This window comes from Apis dorsata, unplaced genomic scaffold, assembly GCF_000469605.1.
Source record: "Apis dorsata unplaced genomic scaffold, Apis dorsata 1.3 scaffold_215, whole genome shotgun sequence".
Lineage (NCBI taxonomy): Eukaryota > Metazoa > Arthropoda > Insecta > Hymenoptera > Apidae > Apis > Apis dorsata.
In genome coordinates this window covers 267,846-283,069 of record NW_006263498.1, presented here as the reverse complement: position 1 = coordinate 283,069, position 15,224 = coordinate 267,846, and the positions used below count along the sequence as shown (strand labels likewise).

The window sequence follows — 15,224 nt, the reverse complement described above, 5'->3', positions numbered from 1 at the left end:
TAATAAATAATTTAAAAATATTTTTTTAATAAATAATTTAAATGTATTATTTCTAATATAACTTTTCAAAATTGTTAATATTTTTATAAAAATGGAAAATATTTTAAATAAAACTTTATACTAATATTTATACTTTATACTAATATTATATATATTATAGTATATCGAAATAAAAAAAGAGAATATTATTTAAAAATTTTTATTATACATTATACATTATATATATATTATATAATGTAATGTATTATGTAATGTATTTTATACATTAATACATTTTCATTACAAAAATCAAAAAAATAGTTTCCTATAAAATATTTAAATATTCCCACACTTTGTATATCATTTTATTTTCAAAAGATGTCACTGTAATAACATACAATAACTGTAACCTTAGTATATTATGGTTACGAGTTACCTATCCAGTATCGAACTCTGCATCGCAAGTTTCGGTTACAAACGTACTCGGGGTTTGTTGTTCATTCGCTTGGTGTGTTGTATGTGTTTATATTGGTTTTCTGTGTAAAAACTACAAAATTTTCATAATGAGTGCTGAAGAAGAAGTCTTACGAATCCAAAAGAAATTGAACAAGATGTCGAGCGGTGACGGGACGGTGAGTAAGTGAGTAAAATATAGTTGTGTATCCTGCTCGGCATATTGGAGGCTTAATAAAGCTCTTTTCCAATATTATAAAGTACGATTATATTGTGTAAATGTGAATAAATATGAATCTATTATCATTCGAATTTTTTTTGAAAAAATAAATGTTTATTCGTATGAATATTTTATTGACACAAACAATTGATATTAACTGTAGCTTTTACAATGTGTTATAGAGCTTTAATATCTGGTATACTAATTTTAATGCGTTCATATAACATTGCCAAAGTTAGATCATTTTTTTATTTTACCAAAATATAAAAGTTTATCAAAATGTGCTATAAATCTTTTATATATATCTTTTACTTATATGAGCATTGAATATGTAATTAAAATCTTTAATTACATTAATTCAATATAAATAAAAATTTTATAATTCGATTGTTTATGCTAAATATCGTTTTAATAACTTACATCATTGAATTGTTTATATATGTTTTAATAATTATAAAAGACATAATTGTAATATATTTATTATATAAAAAATGATAATATGATAAAATATAATATTTTAAGTTTAAATTAATTATATTAATACTGTAAATTCGCAAAATTATTTAAATATAATATACTTACATAGTAGTTATGATTATGAAAAATGATTATACATTATGATTATATATTGTGAAAAATATATGAATGAATCATATGTATTTTGTATTTTTTTATATCAAGAAAAAGTTTTTTCATTACAGGGACAAGAACAAGCATTGGAATTACTTAAAATACTACAAAAATTACCAGTTGATTTAGAACTATTGACAAAGACACGAATTGGAATGACAGTAAATGCATTAAGAAAATCAAGTAGAGATGAAGAAGTTATATCATTATCTAAAACACTTATTAAAAACTGGAAAAAATTTTTATCTGGTAAAAAAATAAATCTATATAAATAAAATATTATAAATATAATAAATTTTTTCATAAAATTTTAATAGATAATTATGTGAAATAAAATTATATATTATAATTGTATTATATATATTTTTTTTACAGGATCTAATAAAGAAAAAGATTCTACTTCTTCAAGTAGTTCAAAGAAAAAAGATGATAAATCAGAGAAAAATAAAGATGATGGAGATCAAAAAAAAGATAAGGATAATGCAGATGGAAGTGATGTCAAAATGAAAGAAGAAAAACCTCATAAAGATAATCAGAGAAAACAGTCAACATTTCCTGCTCCTACAACAACGGATGCTGTAAGACTTAAATGTAGGGAATTGCTGGCAGCAGCTCTAAGAGTAGATGGAAACACAATTGAAGGCTGTGCTACTCCAGAAGAATTAGCAGAAGAATTGGAAGAAGCAATTTATGCAGAATTTAAAAATACTGATAATAGATATAAAAATAGGGTAAATTTTATTTTTTCAATATATTTTTGTATTTTATTATAAATATAATTTAATCATATGCTTTTTATTGTCTAGGTACGAAGTAGAGTTGCTAATTTACGTGATATAAAAAATCCTAATCTTCGAACGAATTTTATTGCTGGTGCTATTACACCTGCTAGGCTTGCTGTTATGACTGCAGAAGAAATGGCAAGCGATGAAATAAAACAATTAAGAGAACAGTTTAAAAAGGAGGCAATCAATGATGCACAACTTGCTACAGTGCAAGGAACGAAAACTGATCTATTAAAATGTGGAAAGTGCAAAAAACGAAATTGTACTTACAATCAAGTGCAAACACGCTCAGCTGATGAACCTATGACTACTTTTGTGTTATGCAATGAATGTGGAAATCGATGGAAGTTTTGCTAAATATTTTTACTTTCCATAATTTTTTCTGATTGCAAAAAAAATGGAAAGAAAAATATATTTCGTTCAAGACTTATCTATTAATAATTATTATTAGAGTTAAAAGTCACTAAAAATATATTTACCATTCACAGATTGCATTGTACACTTAGTGTGATTTTAATCTTTTAAAATATTCAGTTTTTATTCTATTGTATATACTGGCATTGTCATTTATAAGATCTCAGCTTTAAAAAACTCAGCTTTATCAAATTAAAAAAATTATCAATTATTAAATTAAATAGATTACTTTTAATATTTTTTCTTGTTTTAAGACCAGCAGTCTTTGCTGCTAAAGACCTTAATTTGCGAATGAAATTACAATTAAATATTTGACTTTGCATTGTATGAGTTTATATCTTATCTGTGAAGAATTCAAAATTGTGGGTACACTTCTGAAATACATATATGTAATTATAATGTAGTATTTTTGGAACCCTTTTTAATAATATAATATAATAGTCAAAATTGAGTATTAAAAATGTGATATACATTGTGAATATAAAAATTTTATTTCTATTGTATAGTTTGAAAAATTTATATGATTTAATAGATTGAATGACAACTGTATTCAATTTTTTTCGATTGATTTTATTATATTCTTGATAGTTTTTATAAGTTGCCGTTAGAGACCGCCACAGGATTTCGATGTTTCTAGCAATTTAGATTTAACGGTTTACGCACTGCGCGTACACTAATTTCTAACCTAATATCAATGTCATTTGTGTTATTCTATGTTCATGTAGTATAACATTTATATAGTATACTTTCGAATGCTTTCTAAATCATTTATGAATTATTAGTAAGATCAAATAAAAAAATGAAGTTACGTGATTTTATCTACGTTAAAAGATAACGTATAAATATATAACAGCTTTACTATAATGATATAACTTTCAAATAATGTCTTTTGAAATTAATTCGAAAAATATCAACAATAGCATAAGCAATGTTTTCTAATACCTGTATATAATGTTTGTATATAATAATTAATGACTTGTTCAAAATATTTTATGACGTAACAAAAAATAATTCATTAAAGAACTAGTTAAAATATAAAGTGAATGATTTCTAATAGTCACTATGTGTGGAGACGCCCACATCAAAGAGCAATGGCAACTTTTACAAAGTCTTCGATCTATTGTAGAAGGTTTATTAGTTGATGGTGTTTTAAACGTATGGAATGTTTATGGTGGTTTAAATCGTCTTCACAATGTAATGGAACGAATATTCAAACATGGCTGTCGAATATTTAATCGAAATGTAAGATAACATTTTCTTTACATCGTTTTCGTTTTTACAATTCTATAATTTATTTATATTTGTAATTATATTTGTAATTATATTTTATTTCTTTCTCTATTATTTCATAAAATTTTTTTCTAAAAAAATAATATAATTCTATTCTCTGTTATAATTGTTTGTTTACATTGACTATAACATTAATTTTTTTGTTTTGAGAATGTTTTATTGTTTATATCTCTTATATTTAAACAATTGATGTTTTTATTTATTTTTAATGTATTTTTATTTGCACACAAAATAATAAATAATGTAATATTAGTGTTAAAAAAAAATTAAAATTAATAAAATATATTAGGGAGAACCAGATTGTTGGATTTTTATTCAAGGATTAAATTGGCTGCAGCCTTCTGTTGCATTATCACCTGTTGTTTCTGATACAGAAGATTATCTCTCAAATTTACCAACTCGAATCACAGCACATAAAGATATGTTATGGTTATACAAAAGGTAATTATAAAAAATGTAATTATAAAAAATGTTCGAATGTTTTATAATAAATATTTTCATTTAATATGCTTAAATAAATTATCAAACAATTCATATTATAAATTTATACATAATTTAATAATTATTATAATTATAATATAATTTAATTATTATAATATAGTTTGGAAAATCATTCTTTGTCACACAAACTTTCATGGCTTTTGTCTGATAAGGAACATTTATTTTCTTGTTTTGAACCATGGGCATTTTTATGTCAAGAAAATTTAGCTGAAGCTACATTATTATGTTTAAGAGCAGTTGAAAGAAATCAACCTATATTACTTACAGAAATTGATCCATCCTTGGTAAGTAAAACAAATTTTATTGTATATTTTTTTGTCTGTATATGATTTCTATATTTTGATTTTTTTTTATTTAATATATTTTTTTTAGTTTTTACCTTTTTGGATTGCTCCTAAAATAAATCAAAAAAAACATCGTAGATCTTCTTCATATCCAATAAATTTTTCAACTATAAATTTTAATGTAAGAGATAAAATTGTACATGTTGAAAAATGTCAATTAGAATCATTAAAAATAGCTTCAGATAATAATATGCAACATGATGTTAGATCTGATGAAAAAATTCAAGATAAAATATCAGATCCTAAAGAAATTAATGATATACCTTTAAAAAGTTGGAGTAGTCTCTCAGCATTAACTAAAAATTGTATAACTCTAGAAAAAAATGTTTCTATATCTTCATCATATATGGCAAATAATAGTTCACATAAAAATCATGATTCTCAAACATCTTCTGTTGAATTATCAAAAATAATTAATGTAAATTATGCTGAGTTAAAACATTCAACATCAACAGTTATAGATAATAAATTACTTATAAAACCAAGAACTCCCATAAGGAAAATAAAAAATAAAACTAAAATGAAAGAAACTCAATATATAAAGAAATCTAATGAAGATTCTGATGCATTAAATAATGAAGATATATCAATAAATACAGTAAAGGAATATCGAATTCCATCTCTTATACCAAATGAAACGAGTTCAAATATATATAATACAAATTCTACTGAAATAGAAATATCACAAAAACCAAGAAGAAAAACTTCTTTTTTACCAGGATCAGCACCTGAATTCATTAATCCATGGAATTTAGAAATTGAAGGACAAAAAGATATAAGAACACCAAAGAAAACTTTTATGGAAGATGGTGGAAGCAGTGTTCAACCTATGGCAATAGGATATTTTCCATGTCCAATAGAAGGTCAAAGTTTAACAAATTTCTTAGCATCTGCACAATTTTCCAGAGCAAATGCTGAATTGGATAGAGAAAACGCACATTTCAGTATTTCTGAAGCCATGATAGCTGCCATTGAACAAGTAAAATGTAATAGACAATGGCGTCTTATGGAAGAAGCAATTGAAGAAAGCGATGAAGAAATAAATAGCTTAAAACAAAGAATACGATTAAGACGCCGTCAGCGACAAGAAGAGCGATGTAAAAGAAGAACGTGGAACCGCGAGTTATTAAGCGATGGCAAAACGGATACGACTACTACTGATCAAAGTGTTAGTCCATTATCAACCTCATCTGATACTCCATCAGAAAATATATCCACTGATGATATAGAGGATTTAGAAGTAGATGACGAGCGAAATGCAATAAAACTTAAGAATGCTGGGATTTCTATATCTATGGCATCCTTATATTCTGATGCAGATTTATATCAATCATCCCCTGCTCATGAAACAGAATCAACATTAACAGAAAGTAGCATGTCTGCAGAAGGGGTAGCTTTATCACTTCTTAGCAAATTTAGTGAAAAACAATTACCGAGAGCAAGCGAATTACAATGGCTGGTTTCTGAAATAGATGTACCACAAAGATTATTACCATTACCAAAAAGTTGGCCAATTAATCCAGATGATGCAGAAAATTCACAATCAATTCCTTTACGTGGAACTACAGATTGGGCTCCACCAAGGCCTCAAATTATTTTTACATCACATCCTCCACCAGTGTAAGTTTATGACTTTAAAAAATATATATATATATATAAAATTAAAATATATTGTATAATTTTTTAATTAAATTTGATATTTCTTATAGACGACGCACTCTTATAGCTAAACAGAATTATAAATGTGCAGGATGTGGAATGAAAGTTGCAATAAAATATGCAAATAAATTTCGTTATTGTGAGTATTTAGGTAGATATTTCTGTACTGGATGCCATACCAATCAAGTAGCATTAATACCAGGAAAGATTTTATCTAAATGGGATTTTAATAGGTAAGAAACTAATGTTATTTATATATTTATATAAAATTATATTATATATTATATATTACAATATTAATTGTTTTTTCATTTAGATATCCTGTATCAAACTTTTCATATAGATTATTGGATCAAATGACATCAGATCCATTATTTCAAATAAATGACTTGAATCCATTGTTATATAGACGCATAAAACAATTAGCTAAGACAAGATTATTACGTTCACAATTATTTTTCTTTAAAGATTTTCTATTTACCTGTCGATTCGCAACAAGGTATTTGTTATTTTTTTATTTGTTGCATATTTGTATTTGTCTTTTTTAATTATTTTATAAAATAATATTTTAAAATTTATTATTTTTTTTTTAGTGTTCAAGATATCTTAAAAAAAGAACCAAATTATATAATAAGCGAACCTCATATATATTCTATTCAAGATTTGATGCATGTTAAGTATGGTATTTTACCAATGAGACTACAAGAATTAGTTCAAATGTGTAATATGCATATTATGGGCTGTGAGGTAATGTTAAAATTGATTTAGATTAGATATGCATATCTTTAATAAGAATTGATCTTACTTTTAGTTATGCCAAGCTAGGGGATTTGTATGTGAATTATGTTATTCCAAAGATGTCATATTTCCATGGGAATTCTCAAAAGTTAATAGATGTGAAATGTGCGGTGCATGTTTTCATAACGAATGTAAGCAAAATTTTAATAAGATAGATTGTCCGCGCTGCATTCGTTTACGTGCTAGACGAATATCTAGAGAACAATTTTGACATATAGCAAAATTGTTTTGCGTCATATCTTTACCTATGAGTATCGAATGTATAATTTAAAATTTATTTAAATCAGATATAAAAAGTTTATAAAAAAATCAGATATTCCCAAATTTGGTTTTTATTTATCATATTTAATATATAATTAAATTGTTAAATAATAAGTAAATTTGAATTACAAAATTATCAAATCATTTATCAAGCATATGTTGTTAATTATATATAAAATATAGAAAAAATATTGCTTGAAATTTGGAAGTATAGTATTTTATACAAAAATTTATTTAATATACGGGAAATATAGTAAAGACTGAGAAAAAAATGTGATATTTAAAATAATTGTAACTTTATTTTTAAATTTATCTATTATTTTACGTATTTCATATATTATTTATCCATCAATTATTACGTATTTTGTTATCAGAAAAATAGAGATAATTTATGACTTATTTATAAAATTTTTAATTTAAATAACATAAATTATTTCATTGTTAAAAAATAATGTAAATATGTATCATGTTATTTGAAGTATTTATATTTTGCTTTTATTTTTTAACTGTGAATCTTAATTATTTAGACTTTTAAGATAATTTAATAAAATTAAAAATAATTTATTGCATGTTACAAATAATAATTGTAAAATGGCAATAATATTTTAAGTATAATGATTTATAAAAATGTTACCTTTGTACTGGAAAAAATATAATAGTCATAAATGCTGTACCTGGTTCCCGTCATGATTGAAAGTATGCATTGTTTATTTATAAATGTTAATACAATCGAAGTTTATAATAAAATATCAAAATTTAATATTGTTTTATTTTTTAAAAATATTTTTAATATGTTTTTCGGATATTATATTTTATATTAGGTACTACAGCAATATAATAAAAAAGAATAGACAAAAATTAAAAATCTTTTTTGATTTTATTAAATTACATACATTTTGTTTACAATGGTTCACATACACACATCTTACAAAATAATAGATAATAATACATTTATTGCTGGTACAAAAATATAATGATATTATGTACACCACCTAATTTCAATAAGTCCTAGAACCGTACAATATTTCTATATGATAAATTTTTATTGTAAAGGAATCACTTTAAATTTGACCTAATAATTGTTAAAAATATGTACACATCGATAATTGTGATCTATATGTACAATTACTCTCTTGATATAACATATTTTTCTAAGAAAAGTTCTAGATAATAATCCTTTTCTAATTGCTAGGTAATGTAACTTGTATAAATATTGTTTATGAGAAAATTTTGACGAGTTTGATTATACCAAATATTTGAATATATTTATATCACAGGTGGTATTTTGTATATATATATATATATATGTATATTTATGTATATATATATATATAAAAAAAAAATGCCATATTTATTAATAGGCACAAGTAGTTACTATGACACGAGTAAAGTTCAAAAAAATAGATCACTTCATTATATTTGTATTGTATGCAACTAATTAAGATAATGAATAAATATGATGTCATATATAATGACATGTAATGAAAAATTAATTCTTCTATAAATTACATATATATATTTATATATTTAAACTTATTAATTTCATGCAATTTGTTGATACAAAATATTTAAATTTGTTTAATTTTTATAAGAAAGAAATAATCTTTTTTTATTATTAATTTTATACTGTGTAATGAGCAAAAACGTATTATATTCATCGGTATGTAACTATTCTTAGGAGCATACAATTTATCAGTCTATAAAATGCAATAACAATGCATAACAATACGCCACAACCTATACGACTCATTAAAATATGAGCGCCGCATAATTCATTAATTTCATTTATTGATATTTGTATGTACGTATTCATTGAATCAAAGGCATCATATAATAGCATTATATATAAGTAAAAAATTATGAGTAAAAGATTCATTTTTAATCTTTACATGCATAAAACTATTTTGACGATATTAATTTTTTTTATGAGAATTTTTATAGAATATAAAAATGAGACGCTAAAATAAATTTTTCAACAAAAAAAAAAAAAAAAAAAAAAAATTAACTTAAAAATCCTGTTGTAAAAAGAGATTAATAATTTTGTAAAAAAAATTAAAAAAAAAAAAAAAAAAAAAAAAAAAAATTAACTTACAAATACTGTTGTAGATAGAGATTACTAATGTTGTATAAATAATTAAAAAAAGAAAAAAAAAGAAAAAAGAAAAAGAGAAAAAAAATTATAATATTTTTCGGTTCTTTTGGATATATTAAATTCAAACTGAGCTTCACAGTCGTTTGATTTTTTGTGGTGCATAGATAATAGATAATTTAAAGATTTACTTATTATGATTTCATTATGACATAAATTAACAGTTATCTTGATTTATAAATTAACGCTCAGTGATCATTTTAATTCTTCACAAATTTTATTACAGATTACCTATCAATGATTAGGCAATCTTGCATACTGTCAACTATATTTCCTTATTTAAATTATTTATATATCTAAAGTATCTTTTAATGGCAGCTTTGCTACTTCAAAAAATATCCTAAAATGAAAATTATTTGTAAGTTTCAATATTATTTGAAATACTATTTTATTGTATATAATTATGTAAATGTTAAATGAAGTATTTATATACTTACTTATGACTGTACTTATTACGTACAGTAGTAAGAGTTTCTTTTCGATGTAATCCTTGGTTTAAAAGATGTACGATATCTCGTATGTCATCAACTTTATATCCACTATAATACTCTAGAGTTGAAGTCCACCCTCCTAAATCTTTCATTCGTAATGCAAGTAAAAGTGCAGCTGCAGCTATTTTACTATCACTAATCCTTATCGTCGAGTAATCCATTAATGAATACTCCAAAATATATCGAGCTAAAGTTAATGTTGGCATTGAAACTTTTGCACACTGTTTAAAAATAATTTGAATATTAATTTTTTTTTATATTGTAATATGAAATTATACTGTAATATTTAAAAAAATGTATTATTTACATAACTCACCCTAGCATATCGTCTAAGAAATCGATAAGAGAGAGGTATGCCAAGATCAAAATCAACTACTTTTAATATACTCATTTCCATTCTAATTAATGCTCTTTGCTTATAAGCACCATCACATATATACAAAAAATCTTCCACCATTGGAGGAATTCTTTCCTATAAAAATCACCACATAAATAAACTCGGAAAAATTTAATCTTTTTTAGAATAAAAATTATACATTTAATTTTGAATACTAACATCATATTTACTTGCTATGAAAAGACTTGCAGCACCTAATAATTGTAATGTTTCTTTTACAACAGTTACTTTTGTCAAATATAGATCAACTAATTTCACAGCCAAATATAAAGTTTCATGATTAAGTTCAAAAGATTCTTGAACTTCTACCATCCAATCAACTAGTAAGGCTCTCATCCATGGCGAAAGACATACTTGTCTTTCCATATAATCTCCAATAGGAAATAAATGTTCTCTACTTTTTAAGTAATTGAAAATGTCCATGGCATAATGAGAGACTTGAAATGGATCTAACCAATTTTCTGCATCAAAATCCCACTGAACTCCTTCTGGCAATATTTGCTCAGGAGCAGCATCTAATTGAGCTGCTGACCTTTCTTGAGTTTTTGCAGGTACTTGAGGCTCATTTGATTCATTTCCTACTTCTGTTTTTTCAGGTTCCTCAGGCTATTTAAATATTTAAAAATTAAAAAGTGAAAAAAATTATATAATTTAAAAAAATATTATAATATTTAAAACTATTTACCTGAATATTACTTCTTCTGGACTTCTTTGTACTATCATCTGTTATTTCTTCTAATGCACTTACATACAAAGAACTGTCCTCTGACTTTTCTAAATCTAAACTACGTCTAACATTTAAAATTTTACTAGGTATTTCAGTTTTTTCTTCGTCCTTTTTTATTGGTTTTACACGAGGCACTGGCTTTGGTTTCTGAGGTATTACCTCTGGTTTAATTACACCTTTTTCAAGCGTTCTAATAGAACTTGTCTGAGTGAAAGATTTTATTTGAGTAACTGTTGTTTTTTTTACTGCTTTCTTTGGTTCTTGTGTTTGATGTGTACCCAATGTTTTTCCAATTGCCTATTATTTTATGTGCATTATTATTTAATATCATAAAAAATGAAAAAATTAAAATAAAAAATAAAAAAATGACAAACATTGGTAATATTTCCTAATGCAGATCTTTTTGTTGTTTTTTCCTTTGGTGGTGATGCTTCTGCTTTCCTTTTCACACGAGATTCTTTACCATTTGCAGGTGCTTTAAGTAAAACATTATTTAATGCAGAATTTTGACTTCTTGTAGTTATTCCTTTTCTTATTACATTAGTACTACTTTGTTTATTTTGCACATTTAAAATTTTTGATGGTGCCATTCTCATAAATTCTTGAAATTAAAAAATTTTTTTTTTCTTCTAAAAAAGAAAAAATTTAATAAATTAGATTTAATTAGATTTATTTCACAATCAACAACTGTTTCATTATCAAGAAAAAAATTTTATTAAATATTAGTGAAAATGTTTGACCATTTCTTATTAAAAATTAATGATATTGTGCTTAAAATAATAAATATAAAAAATAATTTTAATTAAAAAATTAGTTTTTATTATTTTTATTAAAAGACGGAAAAATGTGTAAAATTATTCTGAAATTATCATATTTCACTATGTATTTATTAGAACAATATTTCAATCTTAATCTTTTTAAAAAAAATCTAACAATAAAACATATAATTTTATTAGTAATATATCGAATATTACATATTCTTTATAGAATTATAAAGAAAATTATATTTTAAATTTAATAATTTAATAAATTACTTGATTTGCTAATTGATATAATTTTATAATATTTTAGAAAATGTTTTATTAATTTTCTTAAAAATTAAAGACATTTTCTGTGACAAATTAAAAGAAATTTATCTACATTCTTTCTGCACAAATTTTGATTCTCAAATTCAAGAAATGTGTTTGTGGTTAAAAAAGGCGGGAATATACAGCAAGAATATACCGTTAAACTAAATTCGAGGACATGATTTCACTGTTGTTCAAAATCATTAACACAGACTTTGAAAATAATAGCACAAGAGAAAATAACAAAATACATAGAAGTGATTGATTCGTTGCAACTGCCATAAACACACGCGATCACGAAGAAAGTGGTCCAAAATTTCACTAATTTATACGAAACGAAAGTTTAAAGTTTTTATATAGAAAATTATTTCCAGATAGTAAATGAGATATTCTGATTTACTTGGAAGCTACTGGAAGAATTATAATTTGATGTGCTCTGGTTCAAGGATGTTTCTCATTTATAAAATTCTTTTGCCACCGATACGTTACTGTACAGCTCATTTGTATGTCGTCAGAGCAACTGAAGTTGACGCCGTTCAAAATATCACAGTTATTGTTAGTACTTTCTCTGATTGGTTGTGCTCTGATTCATGACAACCAATCAGGAATGTAGAAATAATGAACACCACCTATCGGCAAAATAATATATACTTATATCATTGAATACAGTTTCGATTGTTTAAACCATATAAGTTTTTTATATTTTGTGCAATTAATGACTTATAAGAATTTTAACAAATCTTTATTATGGAGCATGCTTAATTACAAATTACATTTTACATAACTTTAAATAAAAAATAGTATTATTTTATTAATTATTTACGTTCTTGGTTTGCAATAAGATTATACAATACGTATATCAATTTGTTAATAAATAAACATATATAGCATACATATAAATAATTTTTATTATTTACAATGTTAAATGATATATTTTTAGTATGAAGAATCGGTAAATATATCGAATTTAATATTTTTAATAAAGAATTAAAATTAACCTTTGACCTGTATTAAGTCGTTTACTTTAAACCAAACATTAGCATGCTTAAAACTTCAGTTAGAAATCTAAATTAATCGTGTAATCATAAAAGTATCGCAAAAAGTATTTCATACTTTCAGTGTTCAATAACCTAACTGAATATGATTTTTGTTTTGATATTGTGAAATTTTGTTACATACCGAATATTTATCATATATTTTCTTTATACGTGTATATCTTCTTGTATATTCTGGATTTTAGTCTCATTGGTCTGTAATTTTATGAACGAGAATGCAAAGTGAACGTTTTATTGTTAAGTTTATAACAGTGAATAATTGTTTTGCCTATTTACCGGATACTTGGCTACGTAAATTGGAAATTAAGGTTGGTGCTTTGTTCTTATAATCAATCAAAAATTGTCCATCGTAAAACATATATTACACTGATTATACATGTAATGATAGAAAATTTAATACGTTAATTGGAACTTGGAACTCGTTGGATTTTAGATATCTTATTACGTCACTAGATGTCGAGATTAATTTTTTCTTCAGCTAAGTTGATAAAGAAGATCTCATATATTTCAATAATTGTATATTTATATTTATATAATAATATTGCTTTATTATAAATTATAATTAAAAAGTATATTGTTGATTAAGATAATTTTATCTATTATTTCTATTATCATTTTATGATAAAAAAGAGGATTGATTGTGTGTATTATGGACAAAATAAATTTAATAGTCAATGCATTTTTTTTTGCATTAAAATACAAATTTTATTATTTTAAAGTCATTTTCAACATTTTTAATTAATAGATTAGAGAAAAGATAATAAAAAGTTAATCATATATTGCTACTTTCTTGAACACATAAATTTTTCAGAATAGTTAGGTAAGAAAAGGAAATAGTGAGAAAAAAACAGAAATATGGCAAAAGTATTAAAATTAACGTCATCTTTAGAGTGCTGCAAATGAAATATATAAAAAAGAATAGAAAAAAAATAGGAAGAAGATAAAATAAACCGAATAGAATAAGAATAAACCGTCAGCACCATCTTTTGAGAACCATAGATATTTTTTTTTAAAGATATTCAAAAGATGGCGATAATTTTTAATTCTTCTATTGTATTTTTCTTACTTGAAGAGTTATCTTTAGCATTTAAAAGATAGCGCTAATAGTCCGTTCTTATTCTTTTTCTATTTTTTTTCTAATATTTTTTATTCTTTCTTTAAGTATTTCTTTTGCGGCACTCTGAAGATGGTACTGATTTTATTATTTTTATCATATCTTTATCCTTCTCTCACTATTTCCTTTCTTTCTTATTAATTTTATTGTTTTTTCAAATCTTATGTGAATTTATATGTCATAAATATATGTATCCATTTTTATATGTCATAAATATATGTATATGTATATCTTATACATAATATAAGGTATGTATGTATATATAGAATTAATTTATTGAGATATTTTTGGAGGGTTGATTTTTTTCGAAAAGCTAGAACAAAAAATTAAAATAAAAGTTTTATTAAATTATAAACAATTTACATTAAAAGAAGAGAGAGAAATTGGAAAATATAAAAAAAAATTTGACATTGTAACAAAAATGCTTTATTCGCTTATTGAAAAATCTAATAAATTTTTTTTTACAGGAAAATGTAATCAAAGTAATTCATAAAGATAAAACGCATTACATGTCATGTAACGTAAGGCCAAATCTTAATGAAAGTTTGTGCATTGGTACAACTTTTGCAAGAAGTTTGAACATCGAAGAAGGTGACGAAGTAATTGTATCGTTCGTAAAGAATGTTCCAATTTTAATAAAAATAAACGTCGCACCTCTCACCGCGAATGATAGAGAAATTTTGGTAGGTTTCAGAAAATGTTGTAACAAAATTTTACTTTTCTATATTGATAATCGTGTACAATAAAATCAGGATTTTTTTATCAGGAATTACAAATAGAAAAGGTACAATCTACATTGCTTAGTCAAATACGAGTGGTAGTAGAAGGTCAACCGATCGTAACTTGGGTTTCAAGATTTTCTTACGTAACCTTAATCGTAGGCAAGTTGT

General features: G+C 24.0%; 4 protein-coding genes across 10 annotated transcripts in view; 3 read left to right on the top strand and 1 right to left on the bottom strand.

The window, feature by feature from the left end:
- Positions 1–361: 361 nt before the first annotated feature.
- On the top strand, positions 362–2,884 carry LOC102673458 (transcription elongation factor S-II). Of its 3 annotated transcripts, none has more exons than XM_006615074.2 (4): positions 362–611; positions 1,354–1,531; positions 1,658–2,013; positions 2,089–2,884. In XM_006615074.2, exons 1-4 carry the CDS (start codon positions 543–545, stop codon positions 2,422–2,424), a joined length of 939 nt encoding a protein of 312 aa, XP_006615137.1. In that variant the 5' UTR covers positions 362–542; the 3' UTR covers positions 2,425–2,884. The 3 variants fall into 3 exon arrangements, with proteins under 3 accessions (XP_006615137.1, XP_031366020.1, XP_031366021.1); XM_031510160.1 differs by having other exon boundaries at positions 378–619; XM_031510161.1 differs by lacking the exon at positions 362–611 and adding an exon at positions 668–692.
- A 179-nt stretch (positions 2,885–3,063) lies between these two features.
- Positions 3,064–7,387, top strand: LOC102673599 (run domain Beclin-1-interacting and cysteine-rich domain-containing protein). Of its 2 annotated transcripts, none has more exons than XM_006615076.2 (9): positions 3,064–3,434; positions 3,539–3,723; positions 4,061–4,212; positions 4,373–4,556; positions 4,645–6,236; positions 6,326–6,508; positions 6,592–6,774; positions 6,869–7,022; positions 7,087–7,387. In XM_006615076.2, exons 2-9 carry the CDS (start codon positions 3,544–3,546, stop codon positions 7,282–7,284), a joined length of 2,826 nt encoding a protein of 941 aa, XP_006615139.1. In that variant the 5' UTR covers positions 3,064–3,434; positions 3,539–3,543; the 3' UTR covers positions 7,285–7,387. The 2 variants fall into 2 exon arrangements, with proteins under 2 accessions (XP_006615139.1, XP_031366016.1); XM_031510156.1 differs by having other exon boundaries at positions 3,250–3,425.
- Positions 7,388–9,587: 2,200 nt separating this feature from the next.
- Positions 9,588–13,588, bottom strand: LOC102673028 (G2/mitotic-specific cyclin-B3). 3 transcript variants are annotated; one of them, XM_031510158.1, is made up of 8 exons: positions 13,345–13,588; positions 12,323–12,794; positions 11,473–11,727; positions 11,057–11,395; positions 10,531–10,977; positions 10,291–10,446; positions 9,921–10,195; positions 9,588–9,823 (listed from the first exon to the last, which is right to left on the bottom strand). In XM_031510158.1, exons 3-8 carry the CDS (start codon positions 11,692–11,694, stop codon positions 9,772–9,774), a joined length of 1,491 nt encoding a protein of 496 aa, XP_031366018.1. In that variant the 5' UTR covers positions 11,695–11,727; positions 12,323–12,794; positions 13,345–13,588; the 3' UTR covers positions 9,588–9,771. The 3 variants fall into 3 exon arrangements, with proteins under 3 accessions (XP_031366018.1, XP_031366017.1, XP_031366019.1); XM_031510157.1 differs by having other exon boundaries at positions 12,566–12,794; XM_031510159.1 differs by lacking the exon at positions 12,323–12,794 and having other exon boundaries at positions 13,345–13,472.
- LOC102673245 (peroxisome biogenesis factor 1) overlaps positions 13,265–15,224 on the top strand; it is a 7,700-nt gene continuing 5,740 nt past the window's right edge. Inside the window, exons 1-3 of one of the 2 annotated variants that reach the window (XM_006615072.2) lie at positions 13,265–13,528; positions 14,802–15,017; positions 15,101–15,215. In XM_006615072.2, coding sequence (XP_006615135.1) covers positions 13,436–13,528; positions 14,802–15,017; positions 15,101–15,215 — 424 coding nt within the window. In that variant the 5' untranslated portion in view covers positions 13,265–13,435. Of the gene's footprint in view, positions 13,529–14,536; positions 14,583–14,801; positions 15,018–15,100; positions 15,216–15,224 lie in introns of those variants that run through there. The other variant, XM_006615073.2, reaches the window with a different exon arrangement.

Coding starts and splice junctions, on each gene's coding strand:
- LOC102673599 (XM_031510156.1), top strand. Junction 3,724..4,060: donor GTCGAATATTTAATCGAAAT/GTAAGATAACAT, acceptor AAAATATATTAG/GGAGAACCAGATTGTTGGAT. Junction 6,237..6,325: donor ACATCACATCCTCCACCAGT/GTAAGTTTATGA, acceptor TATTTCTTATAG/ACGACGCACTCTTATAGCTA.
- LOC102673028 (XM_031510158.1), bottom strand. CDS start 11,694: ATGAGAATGGCACCATCAAAAATTTTAAATGTGCAAAATAAACAAAGT. Junction 10,447..10,530: donor TCATAGCAAGTAAATATGAT/GTTAGTATTCAA, acceptor TGATTTTTATAG/GAAAGAATTCCTCCAATGGT. Junction 9,824..9,920: donor CGTAATAAGTACAGTCATAA/GTAAGTATATAA, acceptor TTTTCATTTTAG/GATATTTTTTGAAGTAGCAA.
- LOC102673458 (XM_006615074.2), top strand. CDS start 543: ATGAGTGCTGAAGAAGAAGTCTTACGAATCCAAAAGAAATTGAACAAG. Junction 1,532..1,657: donor CTGGAAAAAATTTTTATCTG/GTAAAAAAATAA, acceptor TTTTTTTTACAG/GATCTAATAAAGAAAAAGAT. Junction 2,014..2,088: donor ATAATAGATATAAAAATAGG/GTAAATTTTATT, acceptor TTTATTGTCTAG/GTACGAAGTAGAGTTGCTAA.